Source organism: Histoplasma capsulatum (genome assembly GCF_000150115.1).
Source record: "Histoplasma capsulatum G186AR genomic scaffold supercont2.2, whole genome shotgun sequence".
In the NCBI taxonomy this organism is placed as follows: Eukaryota; Fungi; Ascomycota; class Eurotiomycetes; order Onygenales; family Ajellomycetaceae; genus Histoplasma; species Histoplasma capsulatum.
In genome coordinates, this window is record NW_025544802.1 from 152,371 (window position 1) to 170,289 (window position 17,919).

The window sequence follows — 17,919 nt, forward strand, 5'->3', positions numbered from 1 at the left end:
ACGCAGCCTCATTTCCTCGCGCACGTCCTTGAAGCATTCACTACTATATACACTGACGTATCGAAGACAACCCTCACCTCCAACAGCACCATTTAAATCCAGACCCCAGAGTCAAAAGAAAACCATTACCCCTCCCCGCTCCCATTCTCAACTTTGACCCCCCACTCCCACCCCCCACTCTTGCCACCAGTCTTCCTCACCACTCTCGCCTCGCCCACCACCATCCCCTTATCCACCGCCTTGCACATATCATACACTGTCAACGCTGCCCCCATCACCGCAGTCATCGCCTCCATCTCTACGCCCGTCCGTCCATGACAAGATACCGTTGCGGTAATCACGATGCTGCCGTGCGGGTGAGCGGCGGAGGTTATCAACTCCTCTGTCGTCATCGCAGCAGCTGGCACTGACCTGCTGCTGCTGTTCATGGACAAAACCTCCCCGTCAGACATTGGATGACCAGAGGCATCCTCCGGCGCGCATGCCTGAATGTCAACCTCCACACCCGTAATCCCCAGCCCTGGATGAGCCAGCGGGATAATATCTGCCGCCCGCTTCGCGGCCATGATCCCTGCAATGCGTGCGACGGAAAGCACGTCGCCTTTCTTCGTATAGCCGTCCGCCGTCGTGAGGAGGGAGTACGGCTTTGGATTGGAGAAGGTGACGCGGCACATGGCAGTGGCAACGCGGGTGGTCTCAGCTTTATGTGAGATGGAGGTCATGTGGACGGTTTGGGAAGGGGTGAGGTGCGGCAGGGACGGGTCGGAGGCCACTGGGAGATCAGGGATGCAGGGTTTGGCGGACGAGTGGGCTTTTGGTACTTGTGTGGTTGGTGGTGGTGGTGTGCCTGTGTTGTCGGAGCATTTCGTTGAAAAGAGGCGGAAATGCAGTCGTGCGAGGGAGGTGTTGTGGAGTAGATAGGTGGGAATCGCAGACCAAAGCGGACTCGGGCATGTATTACCGAGATGCGCCTGGGTATTGCCCTTTAAGCGCGCGGTCCCTAGGGACTGTCTTGAAGTCTCACTGACTGCAATACCATGTTCATCTGGATAAGAAGGCCATCCATTAGCACTATCGGCTGATTCATGAATGACATAAAGTGGGAGCAACGCAAAGCCTGGTACAAGGCAACGGACATATCTCCATTAAATCATAAGTAGAGTATGGAAATGGTATCGAGTAAGCCCCAAAAACATGTGCCAAACGCAATGCAGCCTCATCATAACACAATATCATATTATGCGATGGACCCTTGTCGTCCCAGTATTTCAAACCCAAAAGGACCTGTCAGGAAGAACCAAAAAAAAAGATGCCCATAAACAAAACAGGTATATGTAAAAGCAAAACCTACCCACCAATCAAAATCATAGGTCTATTCTTCATATTCTTCAACTCTCCCATGCCAGCATGTTTCGCCTTCTTCCGCTTGACAGCTATGCCAATGATATTGAGCAGCTCTCTTTCCCGCTCATTGACGAGGCCTCCATATTCGACCTGGCCAGCCCTTCTGGCAGACTCCAACAGGCCGAGCGCTTTCATGGCTTCCTCATCGATCGGTTGCCCATCGTTTTCCCTTCGAATCATATCCCGCAACGACACCTCTGCATTCCCGAACAAACATACTTTGAGGTTGCCATCGCTGGTGATGCGCAAACGATTACAAGTTCCGCAGAAGTTGTGCGTCATGCTTGTGATGAAACCCACACGTCCTTCGAATCCTGGCACACGATATGTCTTGCTCGTGTCATTCTTGTGATCAGCGACTTTCTCTAGGTTGGGGTATTTCTCACGAATGATCGTAAGCATTTCCTTGTACGGCAGCATTTTCGCCTGGTTCCACTTATTCCCGTCGAACGGCATGTACTCGATGAACCTGACTTCAAGTGGCTTCTCGCGCCCGAGCTCGACAAAGCGGAGAATCTCCCTATCATTCATCCCGCGCATAACCACGCAGTTAATCTTTAGTTTTATCTCCGCCCCTTGCTTATTCATTTCAAGGACACGGGCGATACTCTTCATCACAGCTTCGAGCCCATTACGCCGGGTCATGAGTTGAAACTGAAACGGGTCCAACGTGTCCAGACTTAGGTTGATACCAGTCAACCCAGCCTCTACCATGCTATCCAGTTTTCGATGCAGTGAAATACCATTAGTGGTCAAACACAATTCGCGTAGTCCATCACGACGTAGGCTCCCTATCTGTTGCATCATAGGTACGATATCCTTGCGGACGGTCGGTTCGCCACCGGTAAGGCGTATTTTAGTGACGCCTTGAGAGACGAAAAGGGAGGACAAATAGACGATTTCCGGAGTTGTGAGGATCTTGACAGCTGGGGAAAGCTCAACTCCCTCCTCTGGCATGCAATAGAGACATCGCAGGTTGCAACGCTCCGTAACGCTGATGCGGAGGTAGTCATGTTGCCTGTTGAAGGTGTCTGTCAGGAAGTCCGAGAAGGGTTTCGCATGCTCCAACGCGGATGACCTCGAAGCGCGAGAGGCAGGAATCGAGTCAGGAGTACATGGAAGTGGTGACGGCGATGGCGAGGGCAAAGGTGACGGTGAAGGTGACGGTGATGGTAGCGTATGAGCTGTCGGACTGTTCTGTATACCAAGGGCCGCTGCAGAACTCTGGAACCGTCGTCGGCGCCGAAAATGGGATACACAGCAGGGGGTGGAGAAGCGACAGCGCAAATTGGCTGACGAAGACAACAGCAGAGGAAAATGTCTCTGGAGTAGCTCAGCCATTGTGTGATTGATTATATCCCCAATATCCGGCGCATTGTGGAAAGGCGTGCTGCGAGGATGCACGCAGCAGCTGCTGGAGAGGAGATGAGGCGTAGAGGAGCTCGTCCATGTTTATATCTGGGATGCCAACGCCGGCGCCGACTTCCGCGTGGAGATGCGGGGATTAGTCAGGCAACGCATCCAGCGACCCCACTCCACGTGACTGCTGCTGTGTATTTTTGCTGCGGGTTTGGCCTAACAAGTTCTGCTAGTATGTGCTATGTGGGTCGGAACAGCGAACGTGACCTATAGCCGGTTATTACGGCCTATCTGTGCCACCCACCATCTTTCACTTCCGAGTAGTCATGTCAAGAGTGGGAGAGTTAGTTAGTTGGTCAGCATATAGACAACTTACTTGCACTCAACTATGAATAAGGGGAACTGAAATGGCGAAGACTGAGAGAAAGATGCTAGCCGGTGATGTATTTTGGCACAAAATACTACTAATTTAGCAATTGCATCGGCATCAGTGTCCCCGCATCAGCGTCTGTACCCGCTTCTGCAGGCTCTCCTCAAACTGTTCCACGCCATTCTCCTGGATACGGAGCTTCCCTCGCCTCAATATATATACACTGCGCCGTCTCGACTCGTCGTCGTCACCTGGCTCCGTAGTCATTTCTACATTTCCATCTTGGCCCGCTACGGCTCGCTTGTTTTCAACAACGCCCCGTACCAAATACCGGTCATGAGAAACGAGCAGGATAGCGCCACTGAAAGATGAGAGGTCTTCAATCAGCGCTACTACAGTGTGGAAATCAAGATGCGTCGTGATCTCGTCCAGGACTAATAGGTGTGGCAGATTCAATATTATCCTAGCCAGTGCGAGTCGAACCTAGATAATCAAATCTTGTTGAGCAGAAATACTTATGCAAATAGTCTTCTTGCGTAGAGAATAGAAATGGAATGGAGTGAGATGAAATGGAACAGGAAATACAAACCAGCTGGCCCCCTGATAACTGTGTGATTGGGACATCCGATGCGGTTCTTCCTATCAGGCCTAATGAACTCAACAATCCACGAGCTTCGCCCTCCCCAAGGCTCCCATTAGCGTCACGGCAAATTAATGAAAGAGCAGTCAGCACCGGCTCAGACCGCCCAAGTGCTTTGAGTTCATCCACAGAATGTTGAGAATAGTAGCCAATAGCTACTCTAGGATGGCGGGACACGGTTCCCAGTTTCGGTTGCATGGACCCCATTAGGACCTTTAGCAAAGTCGTTTTCCCACTCCCATTGAGGCCCATGATTCCAACTCGGTCTCCCATGTGGATTACCAGGTCGATGCCGTTGAGGATCGGATCGCTTTTGGGCTTATACCAGAAGTGGACGGATTCCAAAGAGACCAGCGGTCCCGGAAATCTCAGTTCCTGTGGATCGGGAATACTAATCGACACCCCCTTTTCATCCTGCGGGACCTCTATCTCGTCTCTCATGGAGTCGTGATACCCCACGCGATCACGATTGAGTTTAAATCTTGTACCCTTGGCGCTAACCTGCACGCCCATCCTCTCATTCACTTTCTTCTGGCGAGATTTCGCCATGCGAAGCTTGTTGTCATCGCCAGTCTTCTTGCCCAGCTTGATATTGTCTCGAATGGTCGCCTCCATGTGCGCAACCTGGCGATCCTGAGCTGCTTTCATACGCCCCCAGTAAAGTTTCTGCGCTCCTAAATCCTCCTCGTACGCTGAAATATTGCCCTTGAAGTATGCAAGTGTCTGGTCCTTCAGGATAATAGTTTCCTCGCACACGTTGTTGAGGAAGTCTCTATCATGGGACACAAGTATGACGGTTCTATCGTCATCCACCGCACGAAAATGAGAAAAATAATTCTCCAACCAGACTATTCCCAGAAGGTCGAGAAAATTGGTCGGTTCATCGAGAATCATAATATCTGCTTTCTGGACCAGGCTTCCAGCAAGCATGCAACGCATGCGCCAGCCACCCGAGAGCGATTCGAATGGTTGCTCTAAAGCCGATTCTTTAAACCCTAGGCCTAGAAGCACTCGTCGTGCCTCGGCCTCGATGTCTGTGATTTTCATCTGCAGATGGCGGTTAATATATCAAGTGTCCAGGGCGTTATTTTTCTCCTCCTTTTAGGGTCAACATACTGCTTCATATTGGCATTGCAATTCATTCAAGAGATCTAGAGCTGCCTGCGTCTCCTCCTTAATCTCTGAAGGCTCACCTGCATCCCGATTCTTCTCCACCCTAACTCCTTTCCAGTCAATCTATGCCTTCGTTTATTTATAATTCACGAAATGTTTCTCGGAGACATTACCACTTACAAATCTGCAGATTCTGCAACCTTTTGCTCAATCACTTTCAGATCCTTTCTCGCCTGCATTCCTCGACTACCACTTCTCAAGCTCGCATTCTTCTGCGCCAGAAACAGTTCCCGTTCCAGTTCCTCATGACGAAGCTGTCGGATCGCTCGTACCGGTTCCAAGGAGTCCCCCGTCTCTTCTAAAGCATGCGAAAGCACTATTATTTCCAAAGAAAAATGGGACACGTTAAGTGCATGTTAGTATGTAGTCGTCGTCTGAGAAAGACGGGATAATTCACCCTCATCTGAACGGCCGCAGAAATTTTCACATTAGTACTTACCCCTGATCTTCCTCTCGACATCATTTCTCAACACATCGCCTCGCATAACTTCTTGTAAAACAGTCCTTCTACCATTTGTCCCAGTTTCACCGTAACCATCAGTTGCGAATAAGGCATATTCAGTGAGCGCATCCTGATTACCATCGGTTTGTTGAAGAATAGACACCCGGATGGAGTTTGGAATACCGGGAATCAGCTTTTCAGCCAGTGCACGAAGAATAGCTTCGTGGATAGAGTTAGCAGCAAACTAGTCAAAAAACGCAACCCTATACATAAGAACAATAAAACAAGCACGGCCGTGCATCCATCCAGATACACTGCCGTATTAGATGCTCATAATGGCTTCAACTGATCGGAGTCATGTATGCGTTGGGGTGGGGAATTGGAAACGCCAACTAACTCGATTTCCCGGTCCCATTCCTCCCCACTAGACCATAATGGACGCCCGCCTTCAGATGTAAATCAGCATTTGACAGAATCTCAACTCCGTCACTTTTAGCCTTCGACTTCCCGCGGTGTTTGGCTGATTTGCTCTTTGTGCTGTCGGGCGGCTCGGAGATGGCGGGGTCAGGGCCAGAAGGGATGATGGTGATATTGAGGCCTTGGATGTCAATCTTTACGCGGTAACTACGTTATTTGGCTTCTTTTGTTTCCATTTGGGCCTAGTGGGCTTTCGCACCTCTGTTGAATCCGCATCTCCTCGAACGTGGAAGCGTGTCTGTTTGCAGTTGGCGATGATGGTGGGAGCGGCAGCTTGCGATGCCATCTTGGTAGTCGATTCTGTATCAAGGCCCTATCGAAATTTTGGGATATTTGATCAAATATGCTTGTCTGGGGCGCACCGGCTTAGGTATCATATGTATGAATGATGCATATGAGATTACATCGAAGCAAATTACCACGATCTTGTTCACCCACTAAGGATAAAGGAGTCAGTGTCTAGAGGTTAGTGATTAGGGGCTAGAAGTTAGATTTAGATTATAAATTAAGATTAGTTAAGAGATTAGAGCCTGGAAATCATGATTTGAGTCATTGCATCGTGAGTATTTGAATGTGTGCATTAATAATGTTTGATGGCACAGATCTTTACATTTCAGTTGGGCTGATCTTCGATTGAGATGTTTGAACCATGCCAGAGATTTTCCAGCCCGAGATTCAAAAACAATGTTCAAGTGGACGCCCCACTAACTACTTGGCATTAACTTGCTAGTGGCTGAAATGCTTCCAGATATTCGAAGCGAACTTTGCTCATGAACAGCATCGTCAGCATCATCTGTAAAACATGCAATCTTGTAGGAAGGCTTTACCACTACACCAAAAAGGATCAATCCTTAACGTAGCCTCCTATTCCTCAAGAGAGAGATATATGCGCATGATTCACATTATCTTTATCCTTCATTGGTGTAAAAAATACAAGCCTTGCGGGGGGCCTGACTTCGTAAAGCTTCGTGCGAGAACAGGGTCAAAAGAAAGGCTTATTAAACGGATATTGTGCAATGACATAGTACAACGCGCAGCGTGCAGCCATTTCTGTTTTGGCCAATATCCGCAAACCCACCCTCATCACTGACATTCAACAGGTTCGTACACACATAGTCACAAATGAGTCACAAATGAGTCACAAACGCTTTGCGTCAGGTCCTGTCATTATTACAGTTCACATTAACCTCGTGAATAAGGATTGGTCTCCCTCGTTTGTATGTCCATAAGAGTTGAGCGAAACGCTGACTGTGCCTATTGCGCCTAAATAACAATCGTGGAGGCCTCATTCATCTGCCTCCGCGGTACGAAGAATATCAATAATCTCCCGGTCCATGCGTTTCAGTTCCAAGCAAGATAGCTCTCCAAACTTCAGGATATCACAAAGCTCGAGGCCTTCCAAGAGATCCATGCATTCGATTGCCCAGGCCATTATATTCTTTAATTTCGCCTCATCCGACTGTAGGATGCTTTGCAAAGCACGATCTATATTCTCCCACGTGCTCGGCTCGCTTGCCCACATATTTTCTGCAGTAATAATAGCACCTGGCAATTCGAGGGCGCCGTTGAGCTCCCGTATAATCTTTTCCAGCGTTTCGCATGGCAACGATGGGGCATTCGTATGCTGGGCAACCCAAAGCTCCAGCACACTCCAAGTCACATCAAGGAGCTCGAGGCCTTGGAGCTCAAGGGTAATTTTCGATACTACGTTTAGTCGCAGCAGTTCATTGCCTCGCAGCAACTGGAGTGACTCAGCTACCATGCGTCCATAGTGTGGGCATGTGCCAATCATAAGCTCAGGCTCGTCTGGAGAATCTCGAAAATCATCGATGATTTCATGGCATGCTTCTTGTCCTTCACCAGCGCTCAGTTTGGACGGTCCAGCGGACGAAGAGTTACCATCAACTGCCGCCTTGGTGTTGAGCGGAGGGGAGTGATCACGTTCATATGCTTTGCCCAATGGCTCAGAACCCCCTTCGGTGGCTTCATCGCCCTGTTTCCTCGGACGGTTAGAATTTGCTTCCGCGTTAGGGGTACCAACGGACGATGTCTTCCGCCGTGGTTGTCCCAAGTTAATCACCGGAAGCTTGCCTTGGGATTTTCCTCGACTACCCCTGTCGAGTGCTTCTGGGATTACATCTGTTGATGGCGGACTCTTTTTCGTTTCAGTTGGTTGAATACTGGAGGCGGTCTGCACAGTTTCATTCAAACCTAGCAAGTTGATTTGCCCACTTAATTTCTCCACCGCAGCAGATGATTCCGGCATGGAAGCATGCCCCAAACTATGAACGTTTCCAAATATTTTATTCGTGGGTTGATCTTCCGCTGTATTTCTCGTTTCTGCAGCGGGACTAGAGTGCGATAGTTGCTGTTCGTTATCCTTCTGTTTTTGTTTGGGTTCCACAATCCGGTCATGGTTGACGTTCGGCGGCAATCTAACGGTGATAGTTTTGTTCCCATACCACAGACACCGGAAATATTTCTGTGGTTCGTCATTTATAGATTTCTCAGCCGTGTTCGTGAAAAGCTTCCCAGGGGGCAAATTGTCAGATCCATGGATTTGCTCATTTCTTTCGGGGATGAACGGCCGCGCGCCAAAGTTGAATGCCGAGCTATCCGATCGAGGGCCCTGGTTATTTCCCTGTATACGCGATGGGCGTTGGGAACCAAATTCGAACAATAGGGGCTTCGTTGCGGCAAGGGGTTGGGGAGGTGTAGGCTTTGTGCTCTTGGCTGAAAATTCAAATGGTCTTGTATCGACGGACGCCTGAGTGACGTGTCTATCAAGCAGGAACGAAATTTTGTTTTGCTGTATTCGGCTGATATGGCCTGAAATCTTCGGCTTCCATACTCTGGATGCCCAAAGTAACATATTTTTTACTATAGTGCAAGTCTTGACTACAGCCCAGCCTGAAAACAGACTGCTTTCCCAGATGCACACCATCCTCTATTGAATGCGAATGAATAGATATCAGCAAAAGTACCAATATAAAGCCTATGCAACTAAAAGTAGCACTACTTACACGATTCAGACGAATATTATCCTTTACTTCGGAAAATGCCAGCCAGACTCTGATCTCTGCTCCGACACATGTGAAGGCAACTACTGGTGGAACAAAATCGCGGCTGGCCGTAGACCAGTCACAGAGCCTCTCATTAAGCCGTAGGGCAGCTAATGCCCCATTTGCCGCTTGAGAATAGCAGGACTCGTTTTCAGACAAGAATGAAACACCGCAGGGACGGAGTTCAACCACTGCGAAGGGAAAGCAAATGAGCTGATCTTGAGACAGGCTGGTGGCCTTGTCCTTTGCCCATTCACGAAGGCCGCTAATCGGAGAGGATATCAGGCCAGCAGATCGCAGGTCACCGAGCACTTCAAGGGAGAAGTTCGTCACAATCTCTGTTGACCGGAGGGATACGGGGATATCGTTGTTAATTGTGTATCCGTAGGTAAAATCCGGCTTCAGGTAATCCTCCGTGGATCTCTTCTGATCATCCCACAGTATGTTTTCCTCCCTGGGTAGATAAAACAATTAAAGGTCTCTTCCCACAGCCTCTGGGGGAGAGAGGATACGTACAGAGAAAATTGCTCAAACAGTTTCCTTTTTATTCAGCCGTTAGATGGACGAAGGGGCTATCTCGGAATGTGGAAGGCTTACTTACTGTTGATTCTCTGCAGCCGGGGAAATGTCCTTATACCGTTTGAAAATGCTCCGCAGCAGATGTTTCCATTCGTGCTGCGGAGCATGTACCTTGGCTAGATTCTGAGCTTTCTTTGCTATGCTGAAGCAGTGCTCTATTTGCTGCCACAAATCCGCAGACAATACAGGGCTCTGGATGGAGTCATCATGCGAAGATATTTGGGGGCTTTTAATGTCCTCACCACAACCTCTAACTAGACATGCCTTTGATGTTGTTTTGGAGGGGCTTTCGGCCCAGTCAGGTATCGAGCCACCGAAGTCTAAAAGGGCTTGCCTGTATAGTTCAACGTGATCTGGAAGATCTCCGTTTCCTTCCTTAGGGAGAATCATTTTAGTGTAAGTCATCCCATTGCGTTGCAAATGTCGTCGATCGTTATTAGGCTTATCAGGAGGCATTTTAAGAGTACTATGGACACTATCGCAATAACCAGGAGCTGGGATGCTATCTGGTTTGAATCTTCCTCTCAATTTTGAATGGGAGAAAGAAGTAGTAACGTGATCACCCCACCTGCCTAGGTAACGATCGCGGTTTTGCATACAAAATGAAGAATGCTTAGATACATAAATCTCAACAATAATCGTATCAGACTTATATATGATATGTAATTTATGTATGTTATATGCTGAGTTATCCACGTTAGCGGCGTTATAACATGACCCCCCCAAATAACCCAGTTATCCCGGACACCACCCAGGCCAAACCCCCCCTGGATAACCGAGTTATATGGGGGGGTTCTGCTTGGCATGTTATCTTGGCAGTTATTGGAGCTCCATACAAGATGATTGGCTGAAGAAAAATAGTATGGGTAAAAATTGATTGATATAGATCTGACTAGCTAGCTAGCTACCTTTCTTCTATCTATAACCTACTTGGCTTTGCCATATGAGCTACTAGTTCTAGACATCAATATAGAGGTGCAGGTCATGTATAGGTGTCATACACAGGCTCCGTATGACTGGAGTAAATAGAAATTATATACATCTATGTATCATCACTAGCTATCATCACTAGCTATCATCAGTAGCCATCATCGCTAGATATCATCACTAGCTATCATCGCTAGATATCATCAGCAGCTGTGGTTCCCCACTATACTGTGGCTGGCGGTCGCAGTATATAGGTGGTGGATTGGGTGGCCACGCCCGCTGTGGGCCGAGCCACACCACCACGCCCACAGGTATATATATCACTATGAGCGCAACCATTTAACAAATGGTTACGTTGGCTTTTTGCTATGGATAACCTAGTGGTCATAGTGCTATCTTATCACACAGCCATCGTTACTAGATATCATCACTAGCTATCATCGCTAGCTATCATCACTAGCTATCATCCATCCAAGTAGATGGACAGATATATAGACAGATAGACAGTCAGATAGTCATCTAGTAAATCAGCATTGTCAGATAGATGAATAGCTAGATAATGATGTTTGATTTTATAGAGAGATAGACAGACAGACAGATAGAGAGAGAGATAGATTAGCAGCTATCTAGCATTCTTAATTCCATCAGCAATCAATTGGATATTGAATAGATTGATATAGATCTGTAGAGAGATAGACAGATAATTCAGACATAAGAATAGAGACAATCTAAGCCAATTGCAGCCTGATATTTCAAAAATTATTGCTAAAAAGTTATTGTGGGGCTTGGCTAACATATATAATAACACGGGTTATAATGCCACTCAAACCCCCCCCCCCCCCGTATAACCCCTAGTTAAGTGCGTGGGGGTCGAGAGCCACCATGGCCCCGAAATCACGACACCGTTGACGCTGAATAATCCCCGTCATTATAATTTGGGCTGCAGCAACACCAAGCATTCTCACTCCAAGTCACTCCTCTCACTGTGAGTGGTGAGTGGAGAGTAGACAGCGGAAGCTTCTTCGCACGAAAAGTCCAAACCCCCACAACGAAAACCTGAGTCCTGACATGTTGCTTCTTCTTCACTCCAACTCTCTTGTACAATTCAATGGAAGGCTGGCTCAAAGAATCCGGAGCGGTGGGCTTGAATGCCCTGGAGCTTGCCAATTTCCAAGTCATTGGGCGCGGTGTCAGAACACTGCGGTGTTTCAAGGAAGGAGAAAGGATTTTCACCATTCCAGCCGACGTTCTCTGGACAGTTGAACACGCATATGCTGATTCTCTTCTTGGGCCAGCTCTTCGCTCTGCACGGCCACCCTTGTCTGTTGACGACACCTTGGCTATGTATATTCTCTTTGTCAGATCGCGCGAGTCAGGGTACGATGGCCCGCGAAGCCATTTGGCGACGCTACCTAAGAGCTACTCTTCAAGTATCTTTTTTACTGATGATGAGTTGGAAGTCTGTGCTGGAAGTTCACTGTACGCTCTCACGAAGCGGCTGGGGCGATGCATCGAGGATGATTACAGGGCATTAGTTGTGCGACTGCTTGTCCAGCATCAAGATCTTTTTCCACTTGATAAATTCACCATCGAAGATGTAGGTGGGCATTATACATGTGTGATGGATGTTGCGAAATCGGTCACTAACACTTCTTTCCGTCCTTTTAGTACAAGTGGGCGCTCTGCACCGTGTGGAGTCGGGCGATGGATTTTGTACTGCCTGGTGGAAAATCGATTCGACTTATGGCACCCTTCGCGGATATGTTAAACCACTCATCCGAGGTTAGGCAGTGTCACGCCTACGATCCCTTGTCTGGAAACCTCACTATCCTTGCGGGGAAAGACTACGAAGCTGGAGATCAGGTATGTTTGCCTTGCTTCCTGATGGTTCAATTTGTGCGCTTAACAGGGGGTTTTCTTTCAGGTGTTTATCTATTACGGATCTATTCCAAATAATCGCCTTTTACGTCTCTATGGCTTCGTCATGCCCGGTAATCCTAACGACAGCTATGATCTGGTTCTTGAAACGCATCCGATGGCGCCATTTTTTGAGCAGAAGCGTAAGCTCTGGGACTTGGCTGGATTTGATTCGACCTCTACCATCAGCATCACTCTCACCGATCCGCTACCGAAAAATGTCCTTGGATACCTCCGTATTCAGCGATCGGACGAATCGGATCTCGCCAGCATAGCGCGTCAGCGAATCGATCCTAAATACGAGAAAATCAGCGATTCGAACGAAGTGGAAGTTTTGCAGTCTCTGATAGAATCGTTCTGCGGCCTTCTGGATAGTTTCGGAACTCAACTGGAAAGCCTAGAAAAACAACTCGCGGAGGGCGTCTATCCTTCGCGAGGGAATGCATGGGCGGCGGCGCATGTTAGCTTGGGCGAACAGCAGGTGTTGAGATTGGCGAGAAAGAGAGCGGAGGATATGTTAGCGGCGGTGGAGAGTGGAAGTGGCAATGAAAAAGGTTCTTTACCGGCGCCGGCGCCGACACCAGCGCGATGCGCGAATTGTGAAAAGGACTTTGTGCGGTTGATGGTGTGTGGGAGGTGCAAAGCAGTTATGTATTGCGGACGGACGTGTCAGGTCACTCATTACAAAGAGCACAAGGCAAGATGTCAACATACAGCTTCTAAAAACAGTTCTCAGATGAAATAAAAAAATTAAAAGCAGTTGCAAATCTTTATCATCAATTTATTCAGACTCACAATCTCATATAGACTGACTGTGTGACTGTGCATGAGACCAGGACTAAAATTTATGCTAGTTCTGTTGTTAAAGAGATCAGTTCTAGTTTCAATATAGATTTAATTAATTCAGTCTTAAATCACATTATTTATTATATTGAAGATCTCATAATCATTTCTTCAATAAAAATCTAGTCTTAAATATAGAATATATGAGAATTTTTGATCTTATTTTTCATACTGATATTATTCCGAAGATGACATCAAATGAAATTATATAGTTAAATTCCAATTTATATAGTTATAAAAAGATTAAGTGTTAAGAAAGCTATTTAAGTACTACAAAAACTAGTATTTTCTCATGAGTCATAGAAAAATGAAAGTATAACTAATAATTAAAATATAGTTACCTCATATAAATTTATATGAAGAAATATTTAGAAATTTTATATATGTAATCTACAATGATTAATGTGCTTTTCTATATTATCAATTTTTTATAATAGTTACATTTTATAGTGGATTATAAATTACTAATAAAAAATTAAATATAATTCAAAATTATTGATATATAGGGTGGATAATTTTGTCAATTTGAAAGGTGATCACATTCACATTAATACACCCACTTCCGCTCAACACTCACCTCGACCTTCATTTTTCACCCACCTTTCAATGTTCATAACATGCACCATGAAGTGATTTTATGAATAACAACTGATGATTTAAATGGATAAGTGATTTCTAATTATCTTCAAGCCGTTTAAAAAGTATGAAATCCGTCAATCTATAACGCCCTTGGGCTGATACAACACCGAGCCACGCGTAGAGACACCCTCTCGGAACCGGACGGCCCAGATATCACCCACATAGCATCACTACCAGTACCGATGCAAAAGAACACCGCTTCTATCTCTAAGGCATGAAAGGCGCTTCCACATGTCGTATAACATTTAAAAGAAATGGGTGATCTGGGTATGTTGTACAAAGAATCTGATGAAGGTGAAGAAATAGATCATTTCCTCAACACGTCATACCTATCTCTTGTTTATATGGACTCAGATTGAGTAGAACTTTTGAACAGTGAATGTAATCTATCCCAGATTTCATCTTCAAGTTAGTAGAAGTATCTATTTTGTAATATTCACTTAAACAATCTTACATATTCTTAAGTTTTAATGAGAGAATATGTGATACTTAGTAAAATAATTTAAAGACTATAAAGTTGCGCAATATACTAATGAAGAACTCTCTGTCAATAAAGATATATAATAAGAGTTTTAATTGATCGAGTTGCTATTGCAGTGACCACAGTACACAGTAAATATATCAACATTCATTTCTACTATTCTCATATGCAGTCGAATGAAGGTGTTATCGTGATTTATTATATTCTCATGAAGATGGCAGTTGACAGTAGTGGTTGGGTGTTGGGCAAGGCATTTGCCCCAGCGCATGTGACTAGGCGTAGTTAGTTATAGTTGTATAGACAGTAGCTAGCTCCCACAACGATAATAACTTGAAGAGATTAACCATCCTACATAAAACCATAAGCCATGAGACGTTTGTCACTATAGTCTACCGCACGAATGTTGGGCTCCTCTCAATTTAATTGGCTATAACTAAGTTCAACAGGCACACACACCAAGTCTAAGTTCGCATTTTCACCTGCGATGTCTACCAAGAGCCTAATGAAAAACCTAAGTACTATTCCAAGCCGAGAACCCCCAAAATATGTATTCCAACTAGGAGTTTCAAGATTGTTGCTAATATATACCTAGACACGTGTGTTATTCCGTCTGAGTATTGCCGATATATATGCATTCTTGCCGGCAATAAACTATCCATAATTTTCGCGCCGGAAGGCCAGAACATCGTTCGAAATATCGCTCTCAAAGAGAGCATCACAGGTTGCGTTAAAGCTCTTCGATGGTCAAAACCACCTGGGCCCTCAATTGCTGAACCCGATGCATTTTCACCTGACAGCCAACGCATTCTCTGCGCGAGCGGAAACTATATTTCCGTCTGGGATTTGCACGATGAGAATTGGTGTGCCGAAATCGAAGCTGGCGACACATTCAATCTCACCTATGTCGATTTTGCAGCCACCCATGATGAAGTTATCGCCTTTTCGGAATTCAACGTCCACCTAACGATATTCTCCTTGTCGACTGGTAGTCAGCGCGTGATAAAATCACCCAAGTTTTCCAATGCGACCGGCTACGGTTTTCGTCCCGCTACGGGCCACCTAGCGCTGCTGCTGAAACTTGACGCGAATGATACCCTAACTATCCATGAGCCTGAAACTTATGAAGCCATCACTACAGTGACTCTAAACACCGTTGATGCCCAGGGCTTAAAATGGAGCCGCAATGGCGCGTGGTTGGGTATCTGGGACTCTGCGAGCACGATGCCCAGGGTTGAGATTTACACTGCGGATGGGCAGTATTACAGGACCTATAGTGAGGCAGCCAACGATTCAAATCTGGGAGTGAAAACGATAGAATGGAGTCCAGATTCGCAACTTTTGGCTATTGGGAGGCATGATGGAACTGTTGCACTGACTAACTGCAAGACAGTAAGTTCCGATCCCTTCCCCAATTTACAACGGGGGGATTTTCCGGCGATGCTCACTTCACCTCCCAGTTCTCTTTACTCTCAGTTCTTCCAGACCCTCTCTCATTTGGGTCTATAGGCCGCGATATCTACGTAGAACAACAGTCCAGCGTCACAAACGGGATGAGTGAGTACGTCCTAGCTCCGAAATCACCTGTTTTCCCATATACTTTCAGCAGCGCTGGTGGGGGGCAACGCGCAGTATCCTCAATTGCCTTCAGCAGAAACAGGCACATGCTGGCAACAATCGACCAAAGCCTTCCCCATATCGTGTGGATGTGGTCAACCAAAAGCCAAACCCCCAAGTTGATTGGTTGTTTGATCCAAAAATCCAGTGTCCGCCAGCTGCTCTGGTGTCCCACGTTCCCGGAACTACTGATGACAGCCAACGATGATGACATACCCACGGTGCACCAATGGATATGCAATCGTAGACCGCGAATCGCTCGAATACCCCTTGCGGATGGAGGGAAGTACTCCGCCTCTTGGGTCAGGGCAGACTGTCGCCAGAGTGGTTTGATATGGTTTGGATGGGAGACTGGGTATACGTTTGGTTACGTCACAGGGAGTGGCACGGAAACAGGCTTTACTCAGATTCTGAATATCGAAGATGAGCACCCGGCTTTGAATATGGATGACTTCCCCATTACAGGAACATGAGCTACGGAATCCCTTTACTTGCCTTGGCCCACTTTGCGTTGTTCTTAGCGGGCATTTGAACCGTGTCCCTATGCAAACAATACGTTCTACGGCTAACGCAATTGCTTACCTGGCTTATTCTGCTCAACCATTTTTCCAGGGACGGGTATATTCCACCATAAATCTAGCACTGCTCATTGACGTGATATCAAATGGGATTGAAATGTTCAAACTTGCTTTTTATGGTATAGCGGATATCCCCATTCTAATCTAGCCTTATTCAACCAAATCAAGGGCTTAGGGCTAAATCCACGCTTAGTCATACCCCACTCGCAATTTCGCACCTTGGTTCCTCTTCAGAAGTTCGTGAAGGTCGTTGAACACCTCGTCGTCGACAACCACCGCACATACCACCCAACATGGTAAGTGAATCTTCCTGTCCTTCCCTTCTATTTCTCCGGTGGCCGATGTGGAAGCCAGCGCCGGATGATATGCGATGAAAAGACTTGGCACGATAGACAATATATTCTAGTACTAATGGATTCATGATTGCGATCGGGATAGGCACCCGCAGCAAGCTCCGGCGGCAAGAAGCAGAAGAAGAAGTGGTCCAAGGGCAAAGGTACGGAAGAATATCGCCCCTAAGGGAAAGACAGAGGTGTTAGGTTCCGGGGAAGGCAATTTTTGGATAGCTACCCTTCGACATGCGGATTCAAGCACGAAAAGGCAACGAGAGGCGAAATGAAACTGACATGATGTCTTTAACAATACAGTCAAGGACAAGGCCAACCATGCCGTTGTCCTCGACAAGGCCACTTCCGAGAAGCTCTACAAGGATGTGCAGTCCTACCGCCTCATCACCGTCGCTACCCTCGTCGACAGACTGAAGATCAACGGCAGCTTGGCCCGGCAAGCCCTCGCCGACCTGGAGGAGAAGGGCCAAATCAAGAAGGTTGTTGGTCACTCAAAGATGAACATCTACAGTACGTCAAAACCCCGTTTCGTTTCCCCTTCTTTATGTTGGACCGGATATATAGCCGATATTTCATCGGTTCGGTGTTATTTTTCCATATACTATCCGAATGTATCCTAACAAACTTGCCTCTCCAGCCCGCGCGGTTACCGCAGCCGAGTAAACGAATTTCTCCGAACCATTTTCCGGTTCCTCTTCTGTCCCCGGGGTTTTGCGTTCGTCAAAATGGTGTTCTTCAATTTCCTTCTGAATGTTCTTGTTTTTATCAATTTCCCCCCCCCTTCTGTTCCATGTTTAGCTCGTCGTCATGAGTGTATGGATATAAAAAGAAATAAAAACGATTATATCTGCATTGTGGAGACAAGGATCCAAAATTTCCAAGTAAACAAACGTGGCCCGGGTTTTCTGTTGTATGGGAATCGGCCTGCTGGTTTATACGCCCTCGATTGTAGCCCATATCGTGCTGGATTACTTCAGTATATACCATCAAAATTTCCCAATAGAATCGATTCTCAAGCGATGTTCTCCGTGGGGACATTTCCTTTGAGGTCGATGGGTGTTCCCAAG

General features: G+C 46.7%; 5 protein-coding genes across 5 annotated transcripts; 2 read left to right on the forward strand and 3 right to left on the reverse strand.

Annotated features, from left to right (window-relative positions):
* Positions 1-125: 125 nt before the first annotated feature.
* HCBG_01264 (molybdopterin cofactor biosynthetic protein) lies at positions 126-2,745 on the reverse strand (the record flags this gene model as incomplete). The annotated part of the gene is made up of 3 exons (XM_045428314.1): positions 126-345; positions 412-1,045; positions 1,356-2,745. The coding sequence occupies 3 exons, from the start codon at positions 2,743-2,745 to the stop codon at positions 126-128; spliced, it is 2,244 nt and encodes a 747-aa protein (XP_045290100.1).
* A 505-nt stretch (positions 2,746-3,250) lies between these two features.
* HCBG_01265 (ATP-binding cassette protein) lies at positions 3,251-6,151 on the reverse strand (the record flags this gene model as incomplete). The annotated part of the gene is made up of 7 exons (XM_045428315.1): positions 3,251-3,616; positions 3,723-4,820; positions 4,890-4,989; positions 5,067-5,262; positions 5,386-5,607; positions 5,786-5,999; positions 6,065-6,151. 7 exons carry the CDS (start codon positions 6,149-6,151, stop codon positions 3,251-3,253), a joined length of 2,283 nt encoding a protein of 760 aa, XP_045290101.1.
* A 908-nt stretch (positions 6,152-7,059) lies between these two features.
* Positions 7,060-9,962, reverse strand: HCBG_01266 (uncharacterized protein; the record flags this gene model as incomplete). The annotated part of the gene is made up of 3 exons (XM_045428316.1): positions 7,060-8,812; positions 8,889-9,381; positions 9,529-9,962. The coding sequence occupies 3 exons, from the start codon at positions 9,960-9,962 to the stop codon at positions 7,151-7,153; spliced, it is 2,589 nt and encodes an 862-aa protein (XP_045290102.1).
* A 1,353-nt stretch (positions 9,963-11,315) lies between these two features.
* Positions 11,316-13,090, forward strand: HCBG_01267 (uncharacterized protein; the record flags this gene model as incomplete). The annotated part of the gene is made up of 6 exons (XM_045428317.1): positions 11,316-11,337; positions 11,380-11,418; positions 11,549-12,030; positions 12,102-12,296; positions 12,343-12,975; positions 12,998-13,090. 6 exons carry the CDS (start codon positions 11,316-11,318, stop codon positions 13,088-13,090), a joined length of 1,464 nt encoding a protein of 487 aa, XP_045290103.1.
* A 1,437-nt stretch (positions 13,091-14,527) lies between these two features.
* Positions 14,528-17,713, forward strand: HCBG_01268 (WD domain-containing protein; the record flags this gene model as incomplete). The annotated part of the gene is made up of 7 exons (XM_045428318.1): positions 14,528-14,594; positions 14,906-15,702; positions 15,771-16,264; positions 16,699-16,741; positions 16,944-17,001; positions 17,153-17,362; positions 17,490-17,713. The coding sequence occupies 7 exons, from the start codon at positions 14,528-14,530 to the stop codon at positions 17,513-17,515; spliced, it is 1,695 nt and encodes a 564-aa protein (XP_045290104.1).
* Positions 17,714-17,919: the final 206 nt, after the last annotated feature.